Below are 11,980 nucleotides of genomic sequence, written 5' to 3' on the forward strand. Positions count from 1 at the left end.
TATGTTTCTTACAACAATAATGTTTTTATACATCTTTGAGTACATTAAACGTGAGCCGGGTTCCTTCACGTATCAGCACGTGGTCGCTCCTCCACTAATAAGTGTCATCTTAGCTAATCTTATTGTATGAGAAACACATGAGCGCGTCGCTAGATTACTATCTACGATTGCACGGCTAATTAAACTATCTGATAATACAGCTGGGGACAAATTACCAACGACTTGGTTTGCGTAAAAGACTTATTCTAGAATATTCTCATAGTATATGAACCTACTCAGGGATAGCAGCGAATAATAAACATAATTATTAAAATCCATCGAATTTCCAGTTTCCGTTTCCTGCGGTATACCTAGAGATAATGGTTTATTAAAGAAAATAAATATGGCACAATCAAAAAGTGTGGCAAAATCAGAAACGAAATATTCAGGAAGAAATATTATATATAGTTTCTTTATTTAAAATTCCGAAGGAAAGGAAGCATACTATCTACCTACAGACATCCTAAACCGTTCTAGATGTTTCACTAACAAAAAACAATTCCTGAGTCAATGTAATTGATTGATTCGTGATTTCTCGCTAGAAGGCCACTCCGCCCCGTGTATGATAATACTGTTGCGATAATTTGATAAAACTGCGACATTGTTGATAATATCATATCTGATCATATAGCTCTGCGGAGCGAAAATTTTCCTCACAACGTGAAATGTGTCTTCCCAGTTGTGCAAAATGGCGTGCTACTCATTAATACATAATAATCGCGCCTAACCACCGGAACCGGCCGGCGGCGTGATTGTGGTGATAAACAACTATTACATCGAGGGCTGCCACAAGCAATCACCCCGTAATATCCAATAACTTTAGTATTTTATTTTTATTTCACAACAAGTTAGTCTCTCTTCGCTTAGCGCTCTAAGATGGTAACGAGCTAACCTGTTAGGGGTATGGCAGTTATATTCATCACATAACACTAGTCGATTACTACGCGACATCGTATGTAGGAGACAATTATATTGAATCCATAGCCCCAATAGGTCTCTAAGCAGCAACTCTAAACTGAACTGATAGGAAACTACTGAACAGGCGGAAAGCATGTCACTAACAACAGTTATATTCAGATTCAAATTTCTAGTTTTAAGCACTTTTGAATCGTCAAGTGTTTTACCTCAAAGCAGACTCGGAAAGCAGATTCTACCGAGAAGAGCGATAGCGACAAAAAACAAACTATCATTAGTTTATGGACAGTCAGGCCAGGGTGTTAGAAATAGAGGTCAGTGCAAATATCCGTGTCTCTAATCAAGAATGGAATAGGTCGAGTTGAATGTCCTTTTACTTTTATTGTATCACAGTAGAACGAATTGCGTCAGCGTAGAACTAATATAAAAAAAATATTGTCTTACAAACTAAGGACCACGAAATTGATGTCTAAGTACCATCTTCTTCTCATTTATGTATAATGTTTTTTATCAGGAGATAAATATTAAAAAGTAATATGTGTAGTCCACACATATGCTTTTTTTATTTATTAGACTATTAGCTATTGCCATTGAATTAATTCGCGTTTATAATAGCAACTTCCAGTAAACATACAGTATTTTAGCTAAAAAAATGCCTATGTCCATTTTCAGGATCAAAACAACACTCCTTAATAATATTTTATTTTGGATTTTTGTCTCGAAAAATAGCAGCAACCCTAATTAAACGATGCAACGTGGTAACTACCCGGTCAAGTGTTTATTTTTATTTAACAGGCACCTCGCAAAAACTGATAATTATTTTATTGTTACAAGTGCAGATAAAAAATGACATGTTTGACACTTTTTATAGTGTACTAGTTAAATTCGTAAAAAAGATGTTACAGTGTTAAATTGGTCGTAAATAAATGGATTATTATTAGCAATTTTCACTGTACATTTTTTTTAAATTATAAGTACATTATTAAATTGTTATAGAATAACCGGAAAATCATATATCTAACAAAGCTACAAATGCTGAAGTGTAACAAGAATGGAATAATATTTATTCGTCTCATATTTTACCAAAAATTATATCCTGCGATTATATTATGATAAAATCCAATCCATGGTAAAATGGTGTGAGGGGTACATAAGCTCTACATGCCTTTCCCGTACGAGAAGAGAGGCTGTGTCAAATCTCAAAGTAGTCACTCTTGTACTCAATACCTGAACCCATTTACTAAGAAAGAGTATTTTTTATATACGGACGTTCAGTCGAGAGTATTTGGATCTGATCATTAAAAACATCTAAAGGATTGAGGGGTCGATTGAATGATTGGTAGTCCCCTACTCGATACACAGATACGGTGAAATCTTTGACCCAGAAAACTATGGTGGAATGCTTCCGACACGCTACCAACCACCAAAAGTTGAGAAGACTCGACTCGACTAGACTTTTAACTAACTCTATGCCAAAAATTATTTAAGGACACACACACACACGCACACTTTCGCATTTATAATTCAAGTTCTGATTAGGATTTTTTTTTACTGTTGATGAACCAACGCTTAAACACACTGTCACCTATGGAAAGTGCAGATGTGGCCTAAGATGGGACGCACCCACGCACTGGAAATACAAAGACCTTAAAGAATACACACATCGCCATCTAGACCCAATGTAAGCGTAGCTTGTGTTATGGGTTGTGTTGTGGCTTGTGTTATGGGTTGTGTTGTGGCTTGTGTAATGAGTATCTTTCGGTGAATTGTGATAAAACAAAACCTCTCTGAATTTAGTGCGGGTTTCGTTAAATATCAGGGCACATTTGAAACCTACATAGCTTAAGTGTTTAGTTAACGAGTATCATTATTGCCTCTAAATAATAATAACAAAAAGTATAAACGATTTATTCGCGCTTTGAAACCATCAAAGCGATTATAAATGGTTCGTAAGCATAAATATCACCATCATCATACGTAGCCTATTACCGCCCACCTTCTGGGCACATATGAGAAACGGTTTTAGAGCATAGACCCAACACGCTGTTCCAACGCGGGTTGGTGGGCTTAAATATAATTTATTTAATAATAACGCTTTTAAAAAAAATTAAAAATAATTGTGTACTTACAGTGAGATCAACCCCGACTGTATCGAAATAAATCTCAATGTTTCTAGATTTGCGCATTCGAGCACCATTTATGAGTATCTGGAGCTTGGCCGCCTGTGCTCCAATATTTAATGGCGAGGCCAAGGTGCTTATGCAGCTATAATGGCTTTGATCGCTGATATACAGCCACTAAAAGTGTTACTTTGCTTCCTAGTTTATAATAAGCTCCGCCATTATCTGGAATGCCCTTCCGGCTTCCGTTTTCCCCACCACCTATTTATATATTACGACAATTCATACATCGCCGTCTAGCCCCAAAGTGAGCGTAGCTTGTGTTATTGGTACTTAGATAACTGGTGAATATTTTTAAACATTAATACTTATAATATACAGAAAAACACTAACACACTGAAGAGCATTCATGTTCATCACAAAATCATTTTTCAGTTTTGGGAATCGAACCCACAGCTGATGGCTCAGAAAACGGAGTCAATGCTCACTGCGCAAATCGGCCGTCCATAACTATAGCATGATAAATATATAATATTAATTTGATTACTATGTACACATTCTGTATGTAATCAACGCATCAAAAGTTCCATCTATGTGCCTATTTGAATAAAGAAATAATTGTCTTTGACTTTCGACATTTGTTATTATCACTAACATGGCATAATAATCTAAGTGAACTAAGAAGCGTGTTGATGATATTCAATATTTTTCGAGATTGCCAAGCCAAACTGACAGACGTGGCGGGACGGAGGCGGTACTTATATTCGGTTTTTAAAGTTTGCGGCTGCGACAACTACGACAATTTTAAATGCCATAACATAGGAACGTAATACTTCTATATAATGGACATATGTCAGAAGAGAGCGCTTCAATCGTCGTCGTCATCATCATCACTTCAACCGATTGAAGTCCACTGCTGGACATAACTTTTTTGTAGGGAGTTTTAAAATCCTCAGTCTTGGGCCGCTTCTTTCCAGCGGCTCCCAGCGACTCGTTTGATGTCTGTCCACCTCGTCGGGGGCCCACCAACACTGCGTTAACCTGTGCGGGGTCGCCATTCCAGCACCTTTGAACCCCAATGTACGCTTCAATCGTATTTTTAATATTTTACAAAAATGGTAAATCAGGGGCTGGTTTTTTAATTGTTTTTTATTTTTAAATTAATGTCACCCCCATAGAGTTTTGGATATATTTTACAGCAACTTTTTTAAGCATTTCTAGTTGCTCTAGCTCTGTAGTAAACAAGTGAATGTAAGGTCATAATATGTGTTAATAACCATGTCATTTCTAAGAAATTATTCCATTAATGAGGTTTTGGTAGGCAAAGGTACAATTAAATCTTACTACTTATTTGAATTTTCATCTCTTCATACACTGCTTATATAGCGATCAACTTTCTGAACGATGTAACTAGGTCAACGAACCTTTTGTATAATTTTATTAGAACTTATAAACGGGCTGTCTGACTAATAATAGTGTTTATAGCTAGCACTATATAAATTTCCGATTTAAATTTTTGCTTTTAAAGTTCCATTATTTCCGTAACTCTTTCGTAAGCCATACGAAAGAGTACATACTTCAGTGTCTGGAACACTGACATTCCTCTATTATTAATTTGTGTGTCACTAGCAGTTTTTACTACTTATGGAGTCTGACGACGAGTGAGTGTTAGACACTAGGATATTCAAGTTAGAGAAGCGCAACTTATTTATTTGTGCCATGGAAACTGTTAAAACGAAAGAATCCGAGAAATCCATGCCAGTTTTTTATAAAAAATCTTTTCATATTTATATGCATCGATATTTGTCAAACTCTCGACCTAATTATAACATATTGACAGGCCCATCATGGATGGAATAAAAAAGTTTGTATTAGTAGATTCACATAGATTGAGCCTCAGGCCAACATTTATCGGAAGAATTTTATGTAAACTTTGGCCTTGTTTTTGATGTCGAACTCTAGAAGCTTATAATCGCCTGGTATTATTTGGATAAGTGTCAATCTTATTTTTATTTATGTAAGGTAGGAAATAACTAAGTAGGTAACAAAAAATAGTTCCGATTAAATTGGTTCCGTATTCCCAAAACAATAACACAAATATTATAAACTTGTTGTTGGACACGAATTCGTCCACGCTATTTTCCAGTTTTCCGATACCATCTTGGGTCCTCCTTTTCTATACACACAGACTCGCCAGACAGATGAAATTTTATGATAAAAGTTTTTACATAGGAGCCAGTTTATCCATAATCATAATATTATGAAGATATCTGGATTATTGTTACCGTTGTCTAATATTTATGTTATGAGGTAAATAGGTAAGAATATAATTATATCTAACGATCACTTGTATAATATTGTGCAATCTGTATTTAATTTAAAATTAATTATAGCACTTCATGGCAATATAGTGACAGGTCTGTAAATATATGGATCTAAACAAGTATAATATATTCGAAATTTCGACCGACCCGGTTTGCACAACGTGGTGGAAGTAACCCGTATCCAATAGTTGGGCATGAATAGTAGTAGTCTGACGATGATAGATAGATGATATCACTTCTATTTTTTCACAAGGCAAGACAAGTTAAAGGAGTGATATTATTAAACGTAAAATTATATCGCAATAAGAGAAACAGAAAGAGTCGCGACTTGTTGGATTGACATACTTTGCAAGGACTTGTCCACAGAATTAATAAAATACAGAACCCTCATTATTGTATACAGTGCATTTATCCTAAAACAGTTAAAACGCTCGCGTACATCTCTGTTTACACCTGCGGATTGATGCTAGCTCACAAACTTTTCCCATTTTCCCTATTTTATGGTAAACGTTTATATAGAATAAATAGTTAGGTGGCAAGTTAGTTTACTTAAACAAAAACGCTACAGTTTTGTATTGATGTAATGTACTTACGAATTTTTGTGTCGGCTTTAATGTACTGCAGTTCATATTATACCGAGCCTAACATTCTTCATCGCATATTTCAGCCATTCTGAACTTTATAAATTAATTTACCTTTACACAATCATTAATTAGTATTCACTAACTGATTTCGGAATAATATTCTAGAAATAAATTGTGTTGTCTACAGAACACTTAAAGTTAATTGTTTAATCTTTTGTTATTGTCATCATATATAACAGTGGGTGCTATTAAGGTTAGCGCACACGGTGACGGGACGGTGCGCAACACTTCGCATTTTTGATTATTTGCAGATACTAATATCCATCTCTCTGCTTCATTTCACTGTAACTATGCTAATTATCATAATAATAATATCCTCTACTCCTGCACTCCATAAAGAGTATCGTGATATTTACGAGCTAGTGCGGCGTGACTAAACATATAGCTAGCGTAAGAAGAAGGGACCTACATAGAATTTATATACTAGTACGTGGCGCTGTCGAAACGATGTCGGCTTTTACCAAAACTCTACTGTATTTAAATAGTATATTTTGCGCTGCAGTCCATTTGTAGACTGTGTTTTTATTCGAATGTAAGTTAGCTTATGACTGAAATCTCATCTAATGATAAATGATGATAGTCTACGCCAGTGACTTAACCTGTTAGAGGTATGGCGGTTATATTTAACCGATACTTCTAGTCGGTTTCTACGCAGCATCGTACTAGAACTCTCTTGGCGGCACTGTAGTGATGACGACTTTGATGACGACTTGGTAGTGTCCCATTGCTGGGCATACACCCACCACGCTGCATCTTTATCAACTAGATGCCTAATAACAGAACTATTGGTGTTTGCTAAGAAACTGATAAAACTTAGCTTAACCTTTTTATTCAACTATAGCGGCAACCGCGTGATAATAAAACTTTTTTTTACTAACTCTGAAGTAATACGGCAAGGTCACGGCGCCCTCCGTTACCGTATGCGCTAACCATTACATTGATAAAAAAGATAATTTAATCTATTAAATTATCCCTATTCTATTTTTAAACTTGTCTTTGGTTTAGTTCTATATACATTACGTCAATAATTTCATTGAGAAAACGTACACTATGCGTTCGTATTGCACTGTGTGATTTCACACTGAATACTGATGTAGGTATCATTGTAGTTAAAAACGCAGCCCTTCGTGTGGCGTAAAGTCAGACACTTTAACTGACAACACCTTTCAAACGTCAGAGCGCGAAAACGCTCTGCGTAAATATACCTAGGTTATGACATATTTTTTAATAAGACCATCAGGGCTATTTGTGTATTATATAAGAGAGAAGCGTAGTAACTCTACGTGATCATATCAGAAAGTTGATCGATAGAAGTACCAGAGTTACCAGAGTTAACCGAAATAGCTTCGAAAGAGCCATATACGAGTAGCTCGGAGTACTAATGGACAATGGGTTATAACTAATAAGGTACCTACTGGATTGGCGACGACCTCATAGATTTGACAGATATATGGAGCAACATCGTTTTGTTTTCAGTTGTATGAAGGCTATTTTTTTATACGCTGCTGTGGCCTTACCCTTCGTGGACGTAGATTATATGATATATGATTTAACATAACTGCAGAGATATAACGCTCGGTTATCACTCCTAACAGGACAGCCCCTTACTATCTAAAACTGTATCATTATTTACCAACAGGTGAGGTATCAGTCAAGGGCTAACGCGTAGTGGAATACACTCACCGCGTCCTCACAGACAGCAATCAATCGTTTAATTATAGCTACCTACCTCCTACGCGCAATAGAGACATTTAATGAGTCGCCTATCGATTATAATCTAATGACTTGGTAACTACATTGTTTTAATTTTGTTTAGTGTGGGATAGGAAAACCCGTGTACCCGTTTAGAGAACTCTTAAGATGTTTTCCTTCACCGTTGAGGCAAGTGATATTTTAATTTATAAAACGCACTTCTTTTTTTTACAAGAACACCCTATCAACTAACAATGTTGGGCCGACACAGGAATGGAACTTGTGCTCCACAGTCGAACATGGTGCCACAAGACCTACATCTACTAGATAAACGAATACCTACCCGTAATCTGCACACATAAAATGCACAAACGCTAAGGTGTGCACTTTTCCGCTCGGCTGCTTGACGTAATGTGGTAATGACGTGGCATTGACAGTTATTATCATTGCATTTGTTCAGTTCAAGTTCAAAGTCAAAGTCAAAACTCTTCATACTCGGATAGTAAAGTGAGACGGATATTTTGTAGTGAAAATTTAGCGCGTTGATGACTTTTCAGATCGACAAAAATAATGGAACTCGCTTCATAGTCGACGCACGCTTTTCTTTTTTATATGTATACTGCGTATACAGGGTTAAATAAAAAAATACCACTGTGCCCAATAGTGGGACATTGATAGTTTGAGAAGGATAATAATGAGCTACTCTGACAGCACCGCAACAATTTACTAGGGGTACATAAAGTAACGTAGGTCGCGGTATTATACGGTCATTCGCGTCTATATACAGTCACTGTCAATGGTCAGCGCGCCAGTTCAAGTTCAAGAACGCACCGATCGCTTTGCTCATGACCATAATGTATGTCTCTTCAGACTCGCCTATAATAATCGCTGCGAATTGCACTTTCTAATTTAATAAACACTAAGCTTAGCCTTATTCATAGTGTTTATTAAATTTTTCTAATTTTATAAATACTATGAATTAAATAAATTTATTATTATTATTAAAGGGTAACGATAATGATGTAATTACCATATATATCCGATAAAATAAACTTAAAGGTAGTGGCTTAAGCATGTGCTCAGTGAATCCCACCTCCAAACCACATACTTACTAGTAACACAATTAGTGACTTTATAACCATCGTCACAAAAAAAAAAAAAATATAAATAAAAAAAGCGTTTGAATAAAAACTCATTTCGTTTTTTAATTTAACATTCATCGTAACAATATATTTTTTCGCAAACTCGCATCAAATGAACACCTAAGCATACTTGATAATGCAAGTATCATGCAAAAACACTGGACAATAAGATGAACTGGACACACGCTAGTAATTAAAACTACGTAGTAACGACAAGCTCCCTTTAATTAACGTTTATTTGCATCTCCGTATATTGAACCCTAATGACGGGATCCTATCGATAGTTCAAATCCTGTCGCTGTGTCTGTTCAAAAACGCCAGTTCAAGATCAAACTAATCATCCTTATTAAGTATGTTACAGTCGTAATTTGAAGTTGTACAGTTGTACAGTAAATTTGATACCATGTCACATGTCAAGCATGCAAATTGGCTGTCAGTCCTCAAAAATAATCGTAGTATTTACGCAATGGCTGGAATATACACTATGACAAATTTCAAATTTCAGTTGACGGCTGCCACGACGAAATATCGAATGACATTTTTTTTTTCACAACTCCCTCAATACGGATATCAAATAAAAGAACTTTACAAGTAGAACATTATTCTGCCATAAATAAATAATAGATCCCCCATCTATTATTTATTTTATTTATTTTTTTATTATATTTTTGTTTAATCTCGAATTCAAACTGGCATGCATTTTGTAAGCTGTGCGGTAACATTGTGCGGTTTATGTAAGTGTATCTGAATACACCTTTAGATAGTTTCAAGGATTACGATCATTTTTTGCCGTTGCGTGTTTTCGTCCGCGTATTATTATCACCGGAAGTGATAATGCTTATGTTCTTGTCAGTAAAACTGTTGTATTTGTCAACACTTATGGTGATATATTTTTTTATCACATGAATATTATTGTTTTTTTTCAACTACGAGCTGATTGTACTATCACCAAATAGTTCCTAACTATGGAATAAAGACGTTTTAACAGATGTTGCACATTATCTACCGATTGCAAAATCAGCCCAGAGATGTTCTTTTCTTTGCATTCTGGCTATTTATTAAGATCACCTCAAGATTTTAATGAACTTTTACGCTACACTAACGAAGGATAGGATTCGTTATTCAAATGTTATGTTCGCTGCTTTGATATTGCAGGTGGCACGTAAAAAATATGCTGACGGTTTCACTGCGCATACGCCGATTCTCACACTCACATGCATTCACAGATATAAAGGACCTTCGGAGTCTGATAACCTTGTTAGAGCTAGGCACAGGTTTTTGTCTCACGCGGCGCTATACTTAATTGCATCATTCTAATGATCATGTATCACATTTATCATTTAATGTTAATATCGAATACCTATGTAGGTACAATTAATATTATGGATCGGGTTTATGGAACTATGATTTTTACTATGATTTCCTTAACAAAATAATAATACACAAGCGATCTTCTAAATATAATTTTACAGTTACTGTAGAAACAAAAAAGTTGTCTAATATCATTACACTATATCTTTGTACCTATTCACATATTTTTTTTGCATACTTTTTTGTTACTTTATATATATTCCATATTTACAATATGAATGCTTAAGTGTCCGTTTGTCTATTTACTATGTTTGGAGCAACTATTGCACCCGTCTTGATAACATTTGGCTCACCTAAAGCTTTCATCATGTAGAAGAAACAAAACCATTTATGCCGCTATAAGTGTACCGGGGATAACAAACGTGTTTCGCTCGAGGCTACTAGTACTCTCGTACCTAAGTTAATAAATTACCGGAAACACAAATTTTGAAAAGGTGTTCTGAGCCCTGACCACACGAACGAGAATGAATAGAAGGGGCTTCTTTATAGGAGTATTTATTATATTTAATTCCACTTTAAGTTATAGAAATTTCTTCACCAGGTGAGATAGCAATAATCGCATCTTTTATAACTACTCATCATTGTCATTTCAACCGTTTGACGTCCAAATTTGGCCATAGTAAACATCCACGATCCTGGGTTACTTATTTCCAACTGCTCCCAACGACTCGTTTGATGTCTTCGGTCAACCTCGTTGGGGCTCGAGCAATGCTGCGTTTACCGGTGCGGGGTCGATTGGCATGGAATTCATAACTACTGTATGAATATATATAAATATTGCTCAACTGTTATTTTTTAATTTAAATAGCATGATTTTAGTTTTAGATCTTTGCTTTTGTATTTGTAAAACATATTTTAAACTGTTTTCATAATATTGTTTAGGTATTTTCCTATATAGATACGAGGATGTATTATTGTTTGCTACCTATTACACAATACACAGAAGTACGTGCCTATATGCAGTTTCGTATTGTAGGTAACTGCCTCGTCGGTCTATTAGTTGGCATGTTCAACTACGGATCACGAGGACCTGGGTTCGGGTCTCGGGTCGGGTATCGAATGATTTTCTATAAACGATACTCTTTTTCCCGGTCCCTAAGAGCATGTTTAGCCGTCGACATTTATGACTAACTTGTGATAATATATAGTATAGTTTATGCTCTGCAAACCTATCTCGGAATTGTACAATTATAGGATTAAATAAAATAAAGATGTATTTATATTAAACTCATTTATAAATAAAAAAAACCTAATCGGAAATAAAATCTTGTATGTATTACGTACACCCACAATTACCTAATAGGTGCAAAAATAACTTTAAAATCCAAATACATTTATGGTGTATTTGGTTTTAAACCTTGTTACAGAGAAATTCGTTATCGTTTTGAACCAACAATCTACTCTTTAGTATAGTTAAAAAACACTGAAATTTAAATAACTAAATAACTAAAAATTAAATAACGGTTCCGTCACTTAGGTTTACATTTGTAAGTTCTTTTAAGTTGATAGTTTTGACGATTCTTTTTCAAATTAATACAATCCTTATAGGGTCTACAAGGTCTGTCGTTTTAAAGAATACCTACCTGAGTATATTGTAATGTTAGTTAGCCCACTGGTTGCGTTCGGAACCCTTCGTAGCGTAAATAAGTTATTGCAATCATCTCACTAAAATGAAAATGTACGCGTTTAAAGTATCATCTTTATGTAATTTAGAATAAAGAATGTTAAACTGT

General features: G+C 35.2%; 2 protein-coding genes across 8 annotated transcripts in view; one reads left to right on the top strand and one right to left on the bottom strand.

Moving 5' to 3' along the window:
• Positions 1-11,980, top strand: part of LOC120624859 (neurobeachin) — a 619,299-nt gene that overhangs the window by 547,221 nt on the left and 60,098 nt on the right. The gene's annotated exons all lie outside the window — the stretch shown is intronic.
• The window catches only part of LOC120624860 (facilitated trehalose transporter Tret1-2 homolog), a 64,774-nt gene that overhangs the window by 9,644 nt on the left and 43,150 nt on the right, over positions 1-11,980 (bottom strand). Inside the window, exon 1 of one of the 3 annotated variants that reach the window (XM_039891602.1) lies at positions 5,992-6,149. The exons of the other annotated variants lie outside the window; for them this stretch is intronic. Within the exon in view, the coding sequence (XP_039747536.1) occupies positions 5,992-6,027 (36 nt within the window). The 5' untranslated portion in view covers positions 6,028-6,149. Of the gene's footprint in view, positions 1-5,991; positions 6,150-11,980 lie in introns of those variants that run through there. 3 annotated transcript variants of the gene reach the window in all.

This window comes from Pararge aegeria, chromosome 7, assembly GCF_905163445.1.
Source record: "Pararge aegeria chromosome 7, ilParAegt1.1, whole genome shotgun sequence".
NCBI classification, from domain to species: domain Eukaryota; kingdom Metazoa; phylum Arthropoda; class Insecta; order Lepidoptera; family Nymphalidae; genus Pararge; species Pararge aegeria.